Genomic DNA, 18,539 nt, shown 5'->3' on the forward strand with positions numbered 1-18,539 from the left:
TCTAAAAAAGTAGATGTCCCAGTGCCTATAAATATCTTGACAAACATAATACCTAATATTGCACCTCTAGACTAGAGATGTCCCGAACTATTCGCTGGCGAACAGTTCCCGACGAACATCGCTTGTTCGCGTCCGCCCCCTATACATCATCATTTAGCAAACTTTGACCCTGTACCTCACAGTCAGCAGGCACATTCCAGCCAATCAGCATACCCTCCCTCCCACCTCCTATAAAAAAGCAAGGACAGCATCCATCTTAGATTCATTCTGAAGCTGCAGAGTTAGTTAGAGCAGGGAGAGTGCTGCTGCTGCTGAATTAATAGGGAATTAATTAGCTAGGCCAGTGTTCTGTGTCCACTCCTACTGTAAGGACAGCATCCTGACAGCACCCCAAAAAGCCCTTTTTAGGGCTGGTATATCAGTCAGCTTTTATTTTTTTTATATATATACAGACTGTACTGTGTGCAAACCACTCATATCGGGTGGCACAGTACCTTGCAGATAAAAAAGTCATTTCATTTTTACCCTTTAATATAATTGCAGTTGCCTGCCAGTGTGTGTCAGGCCCACTGACTGAACTGTGCCCACTGCCAGTGCCCACCACTCATATAGGGTGGCACAGCACCTTGCAGATAAAAAATGTATTTAATTTTTCCTCTGTAATATAATTGCAGTTGCCTGCCTATGAGTGTCAGGTCCACAGACTGCACTGTGCCCACTGCCCACCACTCATTAAGGGTGGTACAGCACCTTGCAGATAAAAAAGTCATTTCATTTTTTCTCTGTAATATAATTGCAGTTGCCTGCCAGTGAGTGTCAGGCCCACAGACTGTACTGTGCCCACTGCCCACCACTCATATAGGGTGGCACAGCACCTTGCAGATAAAACATTCATTTAATTTTTCCTCTGTAATATAATTACAGTTGCCTGCCAGTGCCAGTGAGTGTCAGGTCCACAGACTGCACTGTGCCCACTACCCAACACTCATATAGGGTGGCACAGCACCTTGCAGATAAAAAAAATATATTTAATTTTTCCTATAATAAAAAATAAAATTCATCCAGAAAAAACAGGAACTGGCTTTTTCATTCGAATTTCAGTAGCACAGGGATGGTGATAATCTCTTACCAAATAAATAGGATGATAACATATACCAAAATATATGAATCAGATGTGATAAATATAAGCATAAAATCATAAATACATAAAAGCATGAAATCACATCAATAGGAGTCCATAAAGTCCATAGGTATAAAGTGCATAGAACAATGAAAGCGCAAACATGAAGGATCACAGGTGCGACTTATGGGGACCACCCTTGCTTGCCACCACCACACAGTGCCGGGAGAAGTATCTGAAATTCAGACTCACCAGACGCCTATGCCTAACCCTTACACTACCTGATCGATACATCATCATACCTGATCGTATACACACACTGGATGTTTTAAAGCACGTTATTCCAAACAATTTAGGAATGTTGGGTGATTTATGCCCTTTATGGATTAAAACCCGACTCTGCATCAACTACGTAATTTTCCACGGGAGTTTTGCCATGGATCCCCCTCCGGCATGCCACAGTCCAGGTGTTAGTCCCCTTGAAACATCTTTTCCATCACTATTGTGGCCAGAAAGAGTCCCTGTGGGTTTTAAAATTCGCCTGCCTATTGAAGTCTATGGAGGTTCGCCCATTCGCGAACATTTGCGGAAGTTCGCGTTCGCCGTTCGCGTACATAAAATTTTATGTTCGCGACATCTCTACTCTAGACTGGCACATCAAAGGCCTTCTCTGGATAGCTGACCTATACACTAATGACACTCTCTAAAAGTTGATATCCTTAAAGATGAATTGAATCTCCCACTTTTTAAGATCCTTAGAGACCCCTCACATCTATTTCCAAAAACCAGCATGACAATTCTACACCTCAATACCTACTCCCCACAAAGGCATATCCCTTTTTTACAATTTATTTCAAGATAAACTTAATCTCAGCAAGTCTGCTCTATATCAAAAATGAGAAGTTGACATTGGTAAAAAGTTATACTAACCCTCAGTGGCAATGTGCATTTAAAGCAGTTTACAAAGCGTCTAGATGTGTAACACGTTGGGAACTTTCACGAAAGATAGCCTTGAGGTGGTACCTTACACCTTATAAGATGTCCCAATTTTCACAAACCAATTCTCCATTGTGCTGGAGAGATTGAGGAGCTGTAGGTAATAATATGCACATGTTTTGGTCTTGTAAACATCTTATCAGCTTCTGGAACAGTATTTTTTTGCTGTATCTCCAGAATTACTGGTATACTTACCTCTCCTAACCCTGCAATGGCGATACTGAACCTTGGCATTGACAATTTCCCCCCATCTTACCGCACGGTGGTCACTCACATACTGCTAGTAGCTAGGTCACTCATAACAAACACATCATTTATATGAATTATTACTGGCTAACAAATGTGGTAATAGAAGTAAATTCGACTCACAATGGAATATATGGAAAGACTGGTTTAAGACACAATAATGATAGTTGACATCTCCTCAGTATCAACCCTTTTCTTTTACCAGTTTTTGGTCAGAAATTGTTCACAACCTCATTTTATAGCTTTTATTTTGTTTTTTTTTTCTTTACTAGTTTCACTTGATTCTTTTTTGTCATTTATCTTCCCTGTCGTCAGTAAGGCAGACATGAGTTTGACCGCTCTTTGTATATTTAAACTTAACCTGTGAAACTGTAAACCTTTTGACTGTTAATCAATTTATATATTTTGGTACTGTCTTATACTCTGTTCTGTTTGATGCAAACATACTTCAATAAAAATAATTGAAAAAAACAAAAAAAGGTAAGCTTGCAATCTCTAAACTAGTCTGCAGATGGCAAAGGAACACAAAAGAGTGCACTGGCATGAAGGCAAAAGAACATAACAGGAATGTGCCAATGGCCTGGGAACAGCTTACTGCTGGTGGTTCCTCCTACCAGCTTTTACTTTAATTGATCTTTAATAGTAAGCTTTTAAATGTTCTGTAATACATCAAATATTTCTTATTAGCATATCTGTCTCAAAAAAGGACATTTAAATATTGTTTTATAATGAAAACTAATGCTGGACATTTATTTTCCAGATCAGTTGGGTCACTTCCTTAAGGTGTCAAATGGTACGAAGATGCAGCTGTGAAAGATTAAAAATCCAAATCTCCAATAATTGCTGCCTAGGGTAATTAGAAACACACTGAAAATGTCTCTCTCTTGGATAGAGTCAGTTGATTGGATGGTCTTGGCATTTGTCCAATCAGGTGTTGTTATCTGATAACACAGCCCATTTCCCTTGTAAGCCTTTTAAATCGCCAATGCAGCACACAACAATATAAAGATTGTGTGCTTTAACTTAATCTTATAATAGATATCAAAGTGCACTAGTGCTGAGATAAATATAATAAAAATGTCTCCTCCAGCACTAAACTTGATTGTTTCTTACAGTGCCTTAAGAGTCCTGTTCCTTTAAGCAAATATTGGCTGCATGTTGTCACCTAAATTGTTTATCTCCACATATTTTCCCCAAATTAACTTTGAATTGGTCATTGTGGCCATCCATCACACTGAGCATTTAAAAATAATAAGGAGATGGAAATTGTCTAAGCAGAGACTTCAGGAGACAAAGTCAATGCTTGCATAACAACGTACCCTAAATTATGGGCTCTATGAGTGTTGTGTACAACTCAAGGGTTGTCTGCAGGGCTGCTGTAAGAAACCATGGGGCCCCATACAGCCAACCTGACAGGGCCTCCACCCAAATAAATACAGTTTGCTATGCTTCAGTTATGAATGAGGCCAGTGAGTGATCGGTACCAATCACTCATTGTGTTCATTCAGGAAAGAAAGGGGTTGGTAAATATGACATATTTACTGGACTCTTCCCCCACTTTCCATCCTGAAGAATCATATTGTGTGCACCTGCCGGCGGTAAGGAGAAGCGGAAAGCTGGAATCCCTGCCGGGGTAGGGGAAGAACATAGGGATCCTGGCAGGTGAAAACTTATGGTGCACAGGGAGTTTGATCAGTGTGTGTGGGGGGGGGGGATTACTTGAACCAATCCCCTGTATGTCTCTGTCTGCAGAAGCTGAAAGTCAGTAGGAGGGATAGGAGGAGAAGCCAGCTTTTAGCTGCTGTAGATAGAGTCATACAGGGATCAGTTTCAGTAATTACCCCCCCGCCATGTCGATCACCCTCCCTGCCCACATTGAATTCACCTTGCTGCCTACTAGGCCCCCCTGCTGACCTGGGCCCCATACAGGAGGACTGGTGGTACCCCCTTATGTACGGCCCTGGTTGTCTGGTTCTTCAAACTTCAAAGTCTTCAAACCAGTTAAGAACAGGTTTGTTTTAATCAGGCTTTATTCTTTTTAGGGCTATAGAGGTAAAGCAGCATTGAACCTAAAAACTAAAAAGTAATACATCGCACCCCATCAATTCTGAAAGTTTTTTGTCCTTTATTTTCACCCGTTGATCCAGCCAGTAAGTCTGTTATTCTTTCAACTTTCTTTTACAGGCCAAGCTATCCAGACAAAGTAGCAGTTAATGGGTTGAGATAAACCATTTATCACTGACAGGGATGCTTGCAATGGTCAGCATTTATTTACATATAGAAAACCTTTATCCCAAAAGGAAGACACAGTTTGCTGTAGCTGATTATAAAAATGTTGTCTGGATATTTGCTTCAATTTGTTAATCAAGTCCATCAAAATCTACTAGTCCATCTAGCATAACCCTCCCACAAGACTGACAAGTCTGCTGTCCAAAGGTGTCTGCTTTACTACTTTTTTCAGAATGCAGATACCCCAAGACAGGAAGTGTGTTACCGGCAGGATTACCAGGTAAAATAAAGGGGGAAAAAAAATGAATGCAGCCGCTGCAACTAAGGATTGGTAACCTGCAACATATATATATATATATATATATATATATATATATATATATATATATATATATATATATATATTGTACAGGACGCCAAGGTTGGGTCCTGGACAGTTGCTATATATCTCATGTATTTGTGTTGTGGTCTCTTTAAGGGAAATCGGGAAATGTTCAGGGGGTCACCCAAGACGGGTGAGAAATTCCTGGGAATAGCTAAAATCAGGAGGACTGACTCGCAGTTCTCTCTGTATTGAATAGAGAGATATTTGGGACACGGAATTTGGGGGGCATTCGGGTATTTGGGTGGGAAAGAGCACCCACCCCTGACTATAAGGGTTTCCAGCGCACACAGGGTTAAGACCCATGAGAAGCAGACCTTAAGAGACAGGAAGCAGCAATAGGTGTGTGGGAAGGAGGAGTTGGTGGTTGCACCTGTCTGGGAGAGCTGTAAGTTTGCTGGAGTCTGCCGAAAGCTGCTGAGAGGTCTATTAAGGACTGTTACAAACCTTGGGGTGAAGACCCATCTACAAAAACTGTATGTGCCTTTTTTCTTACTTTGTTCCATTGTGCGGAAAATAAGCGTAATTTATTTTGTGTTTGATTTGTGCGCTGCTGGAAGCCTTGTTTGAATTTTGCTGAAATAAAGCCTTTTTGTTTATATTTTAAATGGCTGTGCACTCAATCCGGTGGAGCTAGAATCCCCAAACGTTACAACATATTTATATATATATATATATATATATATATATATATATATATATACGGTATATATATCTTTTTTTTTTTTTTTTTTGGGGGGGGGGGGGGTGTTAATAAACATAGAAATGTATTGTGATTGGTTAAATTGAAAAAGGACACATGAATAGCACACATAAATGTGTTTCCTAATAAGCAAATAATAAGTAAAAAAAAAAATAAGACACGCCAATGGCAATTTCTCAGCGTTGTTTCTACATGCAATACTATTTATACTACCTTCAAGTACTTTATATGTTGTGCTTCTATTTGTTTGGGTGTGCTGGTTCCCCCCGCCTAATAAAGCTGGATGAACTGCATGTGTATAGGCTTGTGTGGCATGCTGAAGCAAAACATTTATGAAAATATTTATTAAAAAAAAAAAAAAAAAGCTCAACTCAGTCTCTAAGCATGTATCACACTTCTCAGATGACAGCTACTATTACCTTAGCAACTGTACTGTTCTTTTCAAAAACTTTTTTGCATAAACAAATGCTCTGTTTACAAGACATAGTTACAGTTGTCTGGGAAAAATATATTTTTATAGCAAAAGGTCTTTTGCTCATTTTCATGGCATTGGGCTTTAAATGTGGCATCCTCCATATGTCACTAAGTACAGGTTTCCCATTAACCACTTCTGGACCAGAAGGATTTGCCCCTTAATGACCAGGCCCTATTTTGCGATTCGCCACTGCGTTACTTTAACGGACAATTGCGCGATCTATCGAACAAAATTTACGCCTTTTTTTCCCACAAATAGAGCTTTCTTTTGGTGGTATTTGATCACCAGCGCGATTTTTATTTTTTGCGCTAAAAACAAAAAATAGCGACAATTTTGAAACAAAAAAATATATATATATATTTCTCTTTCTGCTATACAGTATAACATTCCCAAAAAAAAAAAAAAAAAATTAAAAATCAAAATTTTTTAACATTTCAGGCCAATTTGTTTTCTACTACATATTTTTGGTAAAAAAAAATTGCAATAAACTTAATCAGTGCTAAAAATATGTGAAAAAATGGGGGACAGCGCTCAATGGTGTAAATCAAATTCAATCACTTCTTAAAAAATGCAAGGAAGCTCATGGTGTAGTATGTATAACTCCAAATTTAATAAAGTAGTTGTCACTTACAGTTTAGTGTTGAAGGAACCGCTGTAGAGCAGCGCCACAGCCAGTTTGCATTCCGGCTGCGTTCCAGAAAGCAGAAGTGGCGTAGGGCATAGCACGGGACCCGACGTGTTTCGTCATCAAACGTATGATGTCATCAGGGATCACCTGATAAATTCGGATTGATATATACTACACCATGAGCATCCTTGCATTTTTTATGACATGTTGAAACCACCGTACGCCCAAACGGGGTAGATACCAGGTTCACCGATCCAGCCCTCTTCCAAATCAGCAGTTGGAGATCCCGGAAACATCTTCAGCGGGGAGTTAAAGATACCGGGCATTAAGACACCATTTACCTACGCTAGTCCCCAAGGGGTCGTTTGGTAAGACCTAGGCGTGATCACGTGAGTAATTCTTTACTCTTACACTTTGTTCCAGCAGTGCTAAAAATATGCACTGTTACTGTAATAATGACACTGGCAGGGAAGGGGTTAACATGCATCAGCTTCCCCACTGGCTCGCCCTCTAGCCTCCTGAGAGCGAGCGACGTAGATCTACGTAAATATGCGGTAGGCGGTTAAGTGGTTAAAATAACTTGGGTAAAAAAACTCCATCAGTTGTTAAGTTATAATGACTTTTAAGTTAGGAACTGGCATAAATGGTTCTTTATATTCTGCAAAGGATGCAGGTGCTGTCAAATTCCAGGAAATAAATTATTATTATAATTTTTATATAACAAGAATCAGTGGGTTGTATATAATGTGTTCTTTTAGAAATGTACTAATGTTTCATCATTATTATTATTATTATTATTATACAGAATTTATATAGTGCCAACAGTTTGCTCAGCTCTTTACAATGTTAGTTCCATTTAAGTTTGTGTTGGTTTGATTTAGAAGCTAATAAAATAATTTGTACAAGGGGACAGGTGTGCCTCTAGAGATTCCCAGACATTCACAACAGCATTTGAACTAATAGTTTGTTTTGTATTCATTGGCTCTCCAGTGGTGGAAGCATAGTTAAGCAGTGCTTATAATCCAAAGAGTAACATTAAAATTATATAACAACCCAAGTATAAAAAGCACTGACAGTGTCAGATAATTAACAATAGCGATTTTCTTTCCTAGGATAATTAATTAATCATTGGAGATTATGTATTGTTAGAAATGCAAGCTGCTTCATTAAATTCATACTTAAAGTACCCAGATGTTTTCCTACATACATAATGACATCCTAAAATTCTATTACTATGGAAATACAAAACTATAATGTGTCACGTTGAGCAAAAAATGCATAACACTTAACTACATTTCTATTGATTCTCTGCATACATTTTGAATGCTTGGATGCCTAGGATAATATGGTAATATATGAGTGCCCTCACTGTTGTTTACATGTCTCTTCAGATTGACACCTATCTGAACAGAATGATGATCAGAAAGAATAGTCCTGGGAATTTAGAAGATTTTTTTTTTTAATCAAGTCTTGATAGATTATTTAATATCCACTGTTGTGTTGTTTTGAGTTGCTAGCCTTTAAATGCATTTGTTATGTAGTACGATATTTTTAATGCTTACAAAAACGACTATTTTGGGGATATTTCTCAGCCTGCTTCCTTAGATATGTATCACAAACTGACACCGCTGTATGTATGATAAGAAAGGTTCACAGTTGGAATTGTTTCAAAGCTGGCACTCACACATCCTGTGGTAAATCAAAAACAGACTTATATTGAACAAACATAAATCATAAAAGCTTGGAAGGTTGAAAGAAAAAAAAAAAAAAAAAAAAAAAATATATATATATATATATATATATATATATATATATATATATATATATATATATGCCCATGTGTATATATAAGGATATTTATTATGATAGATAGATATTTATATTATTTACTATATAAAATTATGTTTTACAGTGAGTTAATATCTACTACTATAAATTATTAATAGTATATTTTGTGTGCACAAAAGCATTATGGTATATAATGCCATCACTTGCCAAGGGGTATACAGAAAGTAAGGCAGCCCTAAGATTATTCAAATTTCCTCCCGTAGTGGAAGGAAAGAAAATCACAGTCAGTGTTGATGGGGGAATCCATTTTGCAGCACGTTGGTATTCTGCCAGTGTGGGGAGCTTTCCCAGCAGGCAGAACACAATGATAGAGGCTACAGCCGCCGGAAGTAATCATATCTAAAGAATCCAACAGGCTATTTGTACCCAAGTCAACCTGTGGATCAACTGCAATCAGCCCACTCATTCATACATCAAATCTTGGCCAGTCCCTGCTCAACTGGCCAAATTTAGTTCAGTGAATGGCCAGCTTAATTTTATCGAGATAGAAACAAAAATTAGCGTTTGCTGAAAAAAATCCAAAGGATTCATTGATTCTGCACCCTTCATTTTTTCTTTAAAGAAAAAAACATTTAGTTTTTTTTTATTTGTTAAATGTATTTATTTTTAAACTGTTTGTCTGAGTAAACACCTATGTTTTTCCCAAGCATGTTTCAATTCACTTTTGGTCGCTTCTTCTGCTGGATGTCTGTTTCAAGCATCCACTACTTGTTTTGGGAAACTATTCCTTCCTTGGTAATTTTAGAATGTTCTCCTGCTAGTTTGAGGTTATGCCCCCATGTTCCTGATCTCAGTTTCATACAGAAAGATACTGCACTTCATACCCTTTTGTTATATCCTATCCCTTCTAAATGTACATGTAGAACCCTACAGGTAGGTGCTAGTTAAAGTATAGTGGGCCTTAGCTGCCTAACAGCAGGGCCATGGCTTCAGCTGGCTGTCATGTTTCCCAGGTGTGTCTGCTGAGAGGGGAGTCTCCCCACTGGCTCCATGAGAAGGTTCTCATTGGACAGTGGAGGAAACCCAATCAGAGACACACTGTATCTACCCCAGAAGGCAGATTCTGCTGCAGAGGATTCTGGGAGTGGGTATAAGTTCTGAAGTAACGCATGACGCAGCATTTTTGGCGGGAAGCAGAGTCCCAGGAGGGAGAGTACGGCTTTCTCTATTCCTTTCAGAGGCAGTGGGTGTCCCGGTTGGCGGCCTGGGAATCCAAAGAGTGTGGAGCTGAGCTGCAGAGGGGATCCGGTGTGCCAAGAACCAGCTGAGAGAGAGAGGGGTCCAGTTCCAGGAAAGCCTACAAAGGTCCTGAGTACTGTGGACTGCCCCTGGAGCTCTGCCTAGTGTCAGACAGGACCACTCCGGAGAAGGTTCTAGGGATCCCGGAGTCAGATAACTGTTAAAGGGGGTGCCTAGTCAGAGGACCCTGAAGTGTAAGAGGGGGTACCTAGTCAGAGGACCTTAAAGTATTAGAGGGGGTACCTGCAGTTTGGGCCCTGAAGAGTCAGTGCACAGTGTGAAGTGTACAAAGTTAAGAGTTGCAGCAGCACAAGCAGTAACAAGGAGCTTCCTCAGCCAGTGAAGTGTTAGAGGGAGCTGTTCAGTGATGTTTGAGCTACACCAAGTATCAGGAGTCAAGAGTTCTACAGTCCTGGAGCTTCGGAGCTAACAATCCAAGTTAAAGTCGAGGTTTTGGCACTAATTCAGTCAAGCAGTATTTGAAGCGTCAGGAAGCACTGGTCGGCATTCAGCTGGCACCAAGACAGCGCTAGTGAGCATTTTTTGTACAAAGTCCCAGTTAAGCCTAGAAGAGCCAGAGGAGTATCCCACCCATTCTCTTCTCCCATCCCCTAAATACAATAAAACAAAACAAACCAAAGATGCCAGAATGGTCATTGTCTCAGTTCTCACACCTAGGTTCACAACTTAAATGTGTTGGAAGTGTTACCGGTACTGATGGCAGACCCACCTCTGGCCCCAGGCCTGGAATTATTGCTACATTCAATTTCCAAGTTTAAATGACTGTTGGACCATTCAAGATAATAAATGTCTATCCTAAGCATGTTTAAATCCGCCTCTGGTTGTTTGACTCACTTGCACTGCTTGAAGTCAGTTCCAAACATCCACTACTCTTTTGGTAAAAGATTTCTATCTAGGTTTTTTTAACTTTTCTCCTGCTGGTTTGAGGTTATGCCCCCATGTCCCTGATCTCAGTTTCATTCTGGAAAATACTGCACTTATGAACCTTTTTCACAGCCTATCCCTTCTAAACTTGCAGTTTGAAAGTTTATATGACTATACTCATATTGGACCATTCGTGATAATAAATCGAATAAAACAATACAAATAAATTGGACTCACTTGCAAAATTACTATGCGGAAGAGAACATTTTAAAATAGTTTGCTAGATTCATCTAAACATTTGCTCTGTTTAACACAAAGAGCAATTTATATGAACTTTTTTTAACGTGCATTTTTTTCTCTGTGTATTAGACAAGATGTTGCCTTTTTCAATATAGAGGTCAAAAAAAGTTGTCACAAGTGGCAGGATTACCCACTAAACTTCATGTACTCACCTGGGGCACTGATACAGGGGAAAATGGTTTAATGCACAAGGGCAGGAGAGGTGATTGAAGTGGTGAGAAACAGATTAGCTTTAAATTGGCAAACCTACAACTGCTATTGGCAGACACATTTCTCTCTGTTCCCAGGGGAGGTTAACAAGCGCTACCAACAGTATTACACTCAATGGCAAGCCAAGTAACTTAGCTCAGCTGAGTTTTAACTCTATAAATTTTATTGAAAGTAAAAACATATTATAAAATATTGTTGTTTTATCATAATGATTATTTAAATAAATAATGCATTGTGAATTTATACTGACAGTATCATTTAAAATGTGGTATCATTATACTTGCAAAGTAGGTTCATCTCCTGTATTTCGTTTTCTATGCATGGGGATTTAAAATAAATTAATAATCATGGTGTTTCATTTTTAAACAAGGTAGGTACAGATTGTATCTCTGTACTTGAGATGCATTGCTCTCGCATATTTTGTTTTGGATGTTTTGTTCATATTACTATACTTGTAATTGTATCTTGCTCATGTGTATCAATGGTACTATAGGACCAGAGTAAGCTGAGCTCAAACCATGGTACTTTATTTTTGAACATGCCATGACATGCAAGAATATTTTTGAAGAAATATATTATAAGGGTACTGCAGGTATACATATTTCATAGTAATGTAACATGGGTGATTAAAGTGATTGTAAAGTATTGTTCTTTTTTAACCACTTCTGGACTTGCAGGTTTTAGCCCCTTAATGACCAGGCCATTTTTTGCGATACGACACTGTGTTACTTTAACTGACAATTGCACAGTCGTGCGAACCTGCACCCTAATAAAATTTGATGTCCTTTTTTTTCCCACAAATAGAACTTTCTTTTGGTGGTATTTGATCACCTCTGTGATTTTTTTTATTTTTTTGTGCTAGAAAAAAAAAATAGCAACAATTCTAAAAAAAAAAAAAAAACAATATTTTATTTTACTTTCTGCTATATAGAAGAAAAAAGGGAAATTTGCTCTTGAAACCAAAGGTATGTTTGCCATCATCCCTAATCAAATGTTATAAAATTTGTATACTCTTTTGTTTGGGATTATGTGGGCAATTCATTTCAAAAGAACAAAAAGTACTGTTAAGAAGAACATTTATTCAATTACATATAGAAGGACAAAGAACATATCCCCACGACCGGAGGGGGGGGGGGTGTCACAATTTAAAATACCAGAAACCTTAAATTGTCAACAGAATTGATCAATGTGTTGGAGCATTAGGGGTTCAATCAGTTATAACAGAGCTCATATGCTCCAGCTCATTTCATACAATATAAAGCATAACTTAGCCCATAGTTGTAATTCCAGCTATTTGTAGGGATCCTTCATTCATGCAACACTTTCTTGTTGTGGTGAATGCTACAAAATGCTTTTATTGTATGAAATGATCTGGAGAATATGAGCTATGTCATAACTGATTGAACCCCTAATGCTCCAACACATCGACCAATTCTGTTGACAAGTCAATGTTTTTGGTATTTTAAATTGTGACACCCCCTCGTTGTGGGGATATGTTCTTTGTCCTTTTATATGGAACTGAATAAATGTTAGTCTTTTTAACAGTACTTTTTTTCTTTTGAAATTAATTGCCCACATAATCCCAAACAAAAGAGGATACAAATTTTATAATACCTTCTGCTATATAACATTCCCAATAAAATAAATTTAAAAATCAAATCTTTTCATCATTTTAGACCAATATGTATTCTGCTACATATTTCTGGTAAAAAAAAAAAATCCCAATAAGTGTATATTGATTGGTTTGCGCAAAAAGTTATCTACAAACTAGGGGAAATATTTAAATCATTTTTTTTACTAGTAATAGTGGCGATCAGTGATTTTTAGCAGGACTGTGACATTGCGGTGGACAGATCGGACACCTGACTGACATTTTTGACACTTTTGGGGGGACCAGTGATATTAGTATAGTAATCAGTGCTAAAAATATGCACTGTTACTGTATTATTGACACTGGCAGGGAAGAGGTTAACACCAAGGGTGATCAAAGGATTAAATGTATCCCTAGGGGTTGCTTTCTAACTGTGTGGGGGTTGTATTTACTAAATGAACACAGAGACCTGTGTTCCTAAATAAGAGGAACACAGGATCACTGTGTTCATTACTGACAGAACAGCAGTCTGCCGTGTTTACAATGGCAGACCTCCGTTCTGTTTCCACGGGGAGCGAGGCCGGACCCACTAATCAGCTTCCCCTGTAGCAAATGGGCATGTGCACACCTCTGGCGGCATGCGTGCGCCCCCCCCCCAGCAGTCCTGTGAAGCGACGTACAGTTACTTTGTTTCGTGAGACAGAGCCGACCTGCCACAGGATAAGTACGGCAGCTGCTTGGCAAGCGGCTAAAGAGATTCACCTTCTCAGTTTGTCCTGTTTACCATTATCATCAATTGTGAAAGTAAAAGATAATCCTAAATTTTGGGTTGTCCCCAGAAAACTAACACAGGGGAAATCTTCCAATGGGAACAATAATTCTGGTGACCTGGGGCTTTTGCAGGAATAACCCGCCCTTACTCTATCCAAAAAATAAATCTAAAAATCCCTAACTCTGATAAGATAACTCCTAATTGTTAATTGATCTTAAGGGTTCTGCAACAATTACAGTCAAAAATCAAAGATTTTTGTACTAAATCTACCAGCACCAAGATGTTGGAGCTAAAGGATGCTGACTTGGTGTTTGAAAACGAACAATATCAATAATAAAACAACTAAAAGTAATTAATGATATGGTGTTGTAAACAATAAAGAAGTAATGCACTGTCAGTTAAAAAATATTTTTAATTCAAATTTATTGGGGTTACCTATAAAATAAATAAAGAATATCCATTTAACCAAATGAACGTTTACTTTGGAAAGAGTACTTTTCCTTAGCTTAATAAAAAATGTGAAGCTGTGTTAACTTCAATCGACCAGTCACATAAAAGTAAACATTCAACAGTCTGAATAGATAAAATCAATCCTGTTTTATCTTTACATGATTCTCTTCAGTTCAAAAAGTGCAGAAATGAAGAGATCAACAATCAGTAGTTTGGTTTTATTCTGCAGTGACTAAGACAATATTCTTTTCTGGATTTTTAAGGTACCATTTTTACTGAAAAGACAATGCTAAGGTTGATTTTGAAAAGACCAATAGTCTGTTTACTTTGGAAGGGAACTTGTATTTTACAAGGTAATTTCACCCAAAACGTAGTAAATGTGGTGAAATATTACTCTTCAAAGAATACCTAATCATGTGCAAGGAAATTAAAAAAAAAAAAAAGCATTTTTATTTGCACATGATTGGAAGATGGCATGCAGCAGAGATTCATAGATTCACCTTATTCACTAAGCTAAGTGACACTTCCCTTGCAAAGTAAACAGTCTATTTGTCTTTAGCAAAACCAACCTCAATATTTTTAAAACTCAAGACATTGCCTTTATTGTTTGACATTCCTTAAAAAAGCTGTTCAGATATAAAACTGCAGATACAAGTCAATACATTTACATCAATTTGTCATCTAATATGTTCATATTATCCTCCTATCATGATAAATTAATGTAAAACAACTGTTTTATGGAGTATCACAGAATAAAATCAATGTCTTTTGTTTTAACCACTTCAATACAGGGAAATTTCACCCCTTTCCTGCCCAGGCCAATTGTCAGCTTTCAGTGCTGTTGCTCTTTGAATGACAATTACACAGTTATGCAACACTGTACCCAAATTACATTTTTATCATTTTGAGACAGACAGAGCTTTCTTTTGGTGGTATTTAATCACCGCTGTATTTTTTTTTTTTTTTTTGCTAAACAAATAAAAAAAGAACAACATAAAAAAGACACTTTTTCTTAGTTGCTGTTATAAAAATTGTGCACATTTCTTTTTCACTCATGTGTGCTGATGAGGCTTCAGTGAAGGGCACTGATGAGGCTTCAGTGAAGGGCACTGATGAGGCTTCACTGATGGGCACTGATGAGGCTGTACTTAAGAAGTGGCACTGATGCGCACTAATAAGCTGCACTGATGGGCACTGATGAAGCTGCACTGATGGGCATTGATACGAAAACACTGATGGGTACTGATACGCTGCACTGATAGGCACTGATGGGGCTGCACTAATGGGAACTGATGAGGCTTGCACTGATGGGCACTGCTAGGCACTTATGAGGCTACACTGATGAGGTGGCACTGATGGGCACTGATGAGGCAGCACTGATGGGTACTGATAGGCAGTACTTATGGGCCCTGATAGGTGGTGCAGATGGACACTAATAGGTAGCACTGATGGGCACTGATAAGCTGCACTGATGAACACTGATAAGCTGAACTGATAGGCACTTATTGGCACTGATGGGGCTGCACTGATAATCAGGACACTGATGATCCATGTCCTGATTATCAGTATAAACAGTGTTCTGTCAACCTTGCCGGTTATCAGCACTTCTTTCCTCCACAGACACAGTGCATAAGGAAAGGACTGCAGATAACTAGCAAGTCTGTTTGCATTTGATCAGCTGTGATTGGACACCCTCACAGAACTACATATCTGTGCTGTAGCAGTCTTTTGGCTATAGCACGTTACTGATGGGGTTAAACATATAAGGGTTACTAAAACTAGAGAGTGTAACATCTGGTGCAGCTGTGTATGGTAACCAATCAGCCTCTGAGTTCAGCTTGTTTAATTAAGTTTTGACAAAGTAAAACATGGAAGCTGGTTTCTTTGCAAAGCTGCACCTAATTCTGCACTCTCCAGTTTTAGTAAATCATCTCCATTATGTCAATTCCGATTTCCCTAATTGCATCCTTATAGAGAAGCATGCAGTTCAAAAATGAAAGCAATCTTGATACAGTTATATGGTGACCTGCACATTAGGCAGACAATTATGCATGTATGCAGAAGAGCAAATACATTCCCAATTTGCTGTTTTGTCTGGTTTTTACATACAGTAGATTTGTTATAATGGCATTCATGTGCGACAGCTTACCTTTATAGTTCACCTTAAACCCAATAGAGCCAATGCTGTCATCAGTTTGTAGATGAAGCCACATCTGATTACTCATGCTTACGATCAGATCCGGAACAAAGCTTCCTGTTAACCTATCGAAAAGGAAAAATAAGGATAATATTTTTATGTGTCACATTTTATAAACATATGGTATTTTGTTACAAAGCAGGTGTCAAATGAGTTTAAAAGATCACATGTTCAATTGCTATACATTTCTTTACTCTCCATGGTAACAATATCCATGGGATTTCTATGCAGAATCGCCTACACAATAAATCAATGAAAATCACTTTCTATCTGTGGATTGCTTTGTTTTGTTTTCAGCAACTTCAGCCAACACAGTACAGAATGTTTGTGCTGGAAACCAAAGATCTGTACTAAGTTGCTCCTGCAAGAAAAATGCCCTAAGAAGACACTACTTAGGTTACAGTTAAACTGCTTCTGATTAAAAACTAGTTTTATAATTTATTTGCCTGAATGAATATGGCAAGAGAATTAGATTATAAATTGTTTGAGGAAGGACTGGTACAAATAGGTAAAAATCTAGTTCAATTCCCAATCTTCAATCATCAATGCAACTCATCTGATATCATTTAAAAACACATTCTTAAAAACAGTCTTACCTCTTTAGTAAAGTTTATATATTTTCTGTGAATTTCAGTGTGTAATCCTATACCTCAAATCTTAAGACTACCCTGCGGTGGGGCTTATGATATACTGCTACTTTATTTCTGGCTGTGCTCCAGGCTGCTCCAAAATTCACAGTTCTGACAATTTTTTGCGTGGTTTTCAGTGTTGGGTTTTCGTGTTTCATGGTGTTGGGAGTAGAGCACATACTCCCAATATGTGGTCATGGAATATAAAGTGGGCAAACATGTGGGAAGAGTAGGCATAGGCAGAGCTAAGCATGGTCTTCATTTAATTGGCAAGCTGGGTGCTTGTATATAAGAAAATTTTATATCAAATTTGGGATTCTGAATATAATATAATTGACCATGTACTTACTCTTGCAAAACCCTTTTTGGATCTCCAACTTCTCCGCCATCTCCAATTGTCAAAGTGTCATAGCCAATTTCTAAATCAAATTCTTCAAAATTGATTTGAATAACCTGAAGGTAAGAGTCATAACATGTATAAGAAAAAACAATCTGTTCAAATATGTTTACCGCAGTAAGTGGATGAGACAATATGATCCACAGAAACTTGCAATTTAAAAAGTTCCAAAAGTAGACAGACAAATATAAATAATCTGTGCTGCTCGGTAATGATGTCACAGGTGGAATGATCCACCATCATTTTCCAACAATACTGCTAAACATTTTAATGAGCATTAAATGCTAGGGTCAGTGTTGGAAAGGCCAATGCTATTATAAATAGTATTTAATACATGTATAACTAGCATATTGTTTATTTAATTAGAGAGAAAACACACCATCTAGACAACTGTTGATAACAATTATCCAATTCCGGTCTTCTAAATACATTACATTAGATTATAAATCAAAATGATCAGCTCAAGTACATAAATTAGATATACTTTTTTAAACAAATACTTTTTTATTGCTATTTTAAATGACTGACAATCTGTTGTTGCTGTTTTAAAAATATTTTTTGTGTTGGTAAAGATGATAACAGTGGTCGTTGGTCATTGGCCATACTAAGGTCAAAGGGTTAATATACTAGGGTCTAAAAAGTCTTCATTAACTACGTAATGCATGAAAAATACCAGGCTCAGAAACAATATCAAATATCCTGACACCAGTCATTCTTTGGGGTTAATTTACTAAAGAAATAGAAAATATTTATTCACTCTAGAGTGAATCTATCACCAAAATAAAAATGCCTAATAATGCGCTCCCTGAAAAAAAGATAAGGCTTGTTTTCTAAGCATCACTGCTGTATTTCAGTGCGGCCACCACTAGAGGAATCCTTGGATTCTGACACTTCAGGGACTCAATCCTGCATTACACAAACACAGTAGGAGGTAGCAGAAAGAACAATAATGCATGGTGGGAGACTAGGAACTGGACACTCTAGGAAGTGTCTGATTCAGAAAAATATTTAAGCAGCAGTGGGGGTATGGCCAATACCAGCAATGAAAATTATCTTCTTTGCAGGGGGCATATTATTTAGGAATAAAAAACAATGTTTTATCAATAGAGTAGCTTTAGTGAATAAAGCGAAGATCTGCCTAATTTAATTACCTTATCAGGGGAAAAACAGGATTTGTGCTTGTTCATGATTGTATTGTTTCTTTTTTTTTTCTTTTGACCATTCAGAGAGGATTAAATAAGT

General features: G+C 37.8%; 1 protein-coding gene across 1 annotated transcript in view; it reads right to left on the reverse strand.

The window, feature by feature from the left end:
- Window positions 1-18,539, reverse strand: part of CSMD3 (CUB and Sushi multiple domains 3) — a 1,619,578-nt gene that overhangs the window by 787,796 nt on the left and 813,243 nt on the right. Inside the window, exons 12-13 of the mRNA XM_082258441.1 lie at window positions 17,250-17,353; window positions 16,224-16,336 (exon numbers count right to left, since the gene is read on the reverse strand). Of these exons, the coding sequence (XP_082114567.1) occupies window positions 16,224-16,336; window positions 17,250-17,353 (217 nt within the window). The remainder of the gene's footprint in view (window positions 1-16,223; window positions 16,337-17,249; window positions 17,354-18,539) is intronic.

This window comes from Pelophylax lessonae, assembly GCF_965119305.1.
Source record: "Pelophylax lessonae genome assembly, chromosome: 5".
Taxonomy (NCBI): domain Eukaryota; kingdom Metazoa; phylum Chordata; class Amphibia; order Anura; family Ranidae; genus Pelophylax; species Pelophylax lessonae.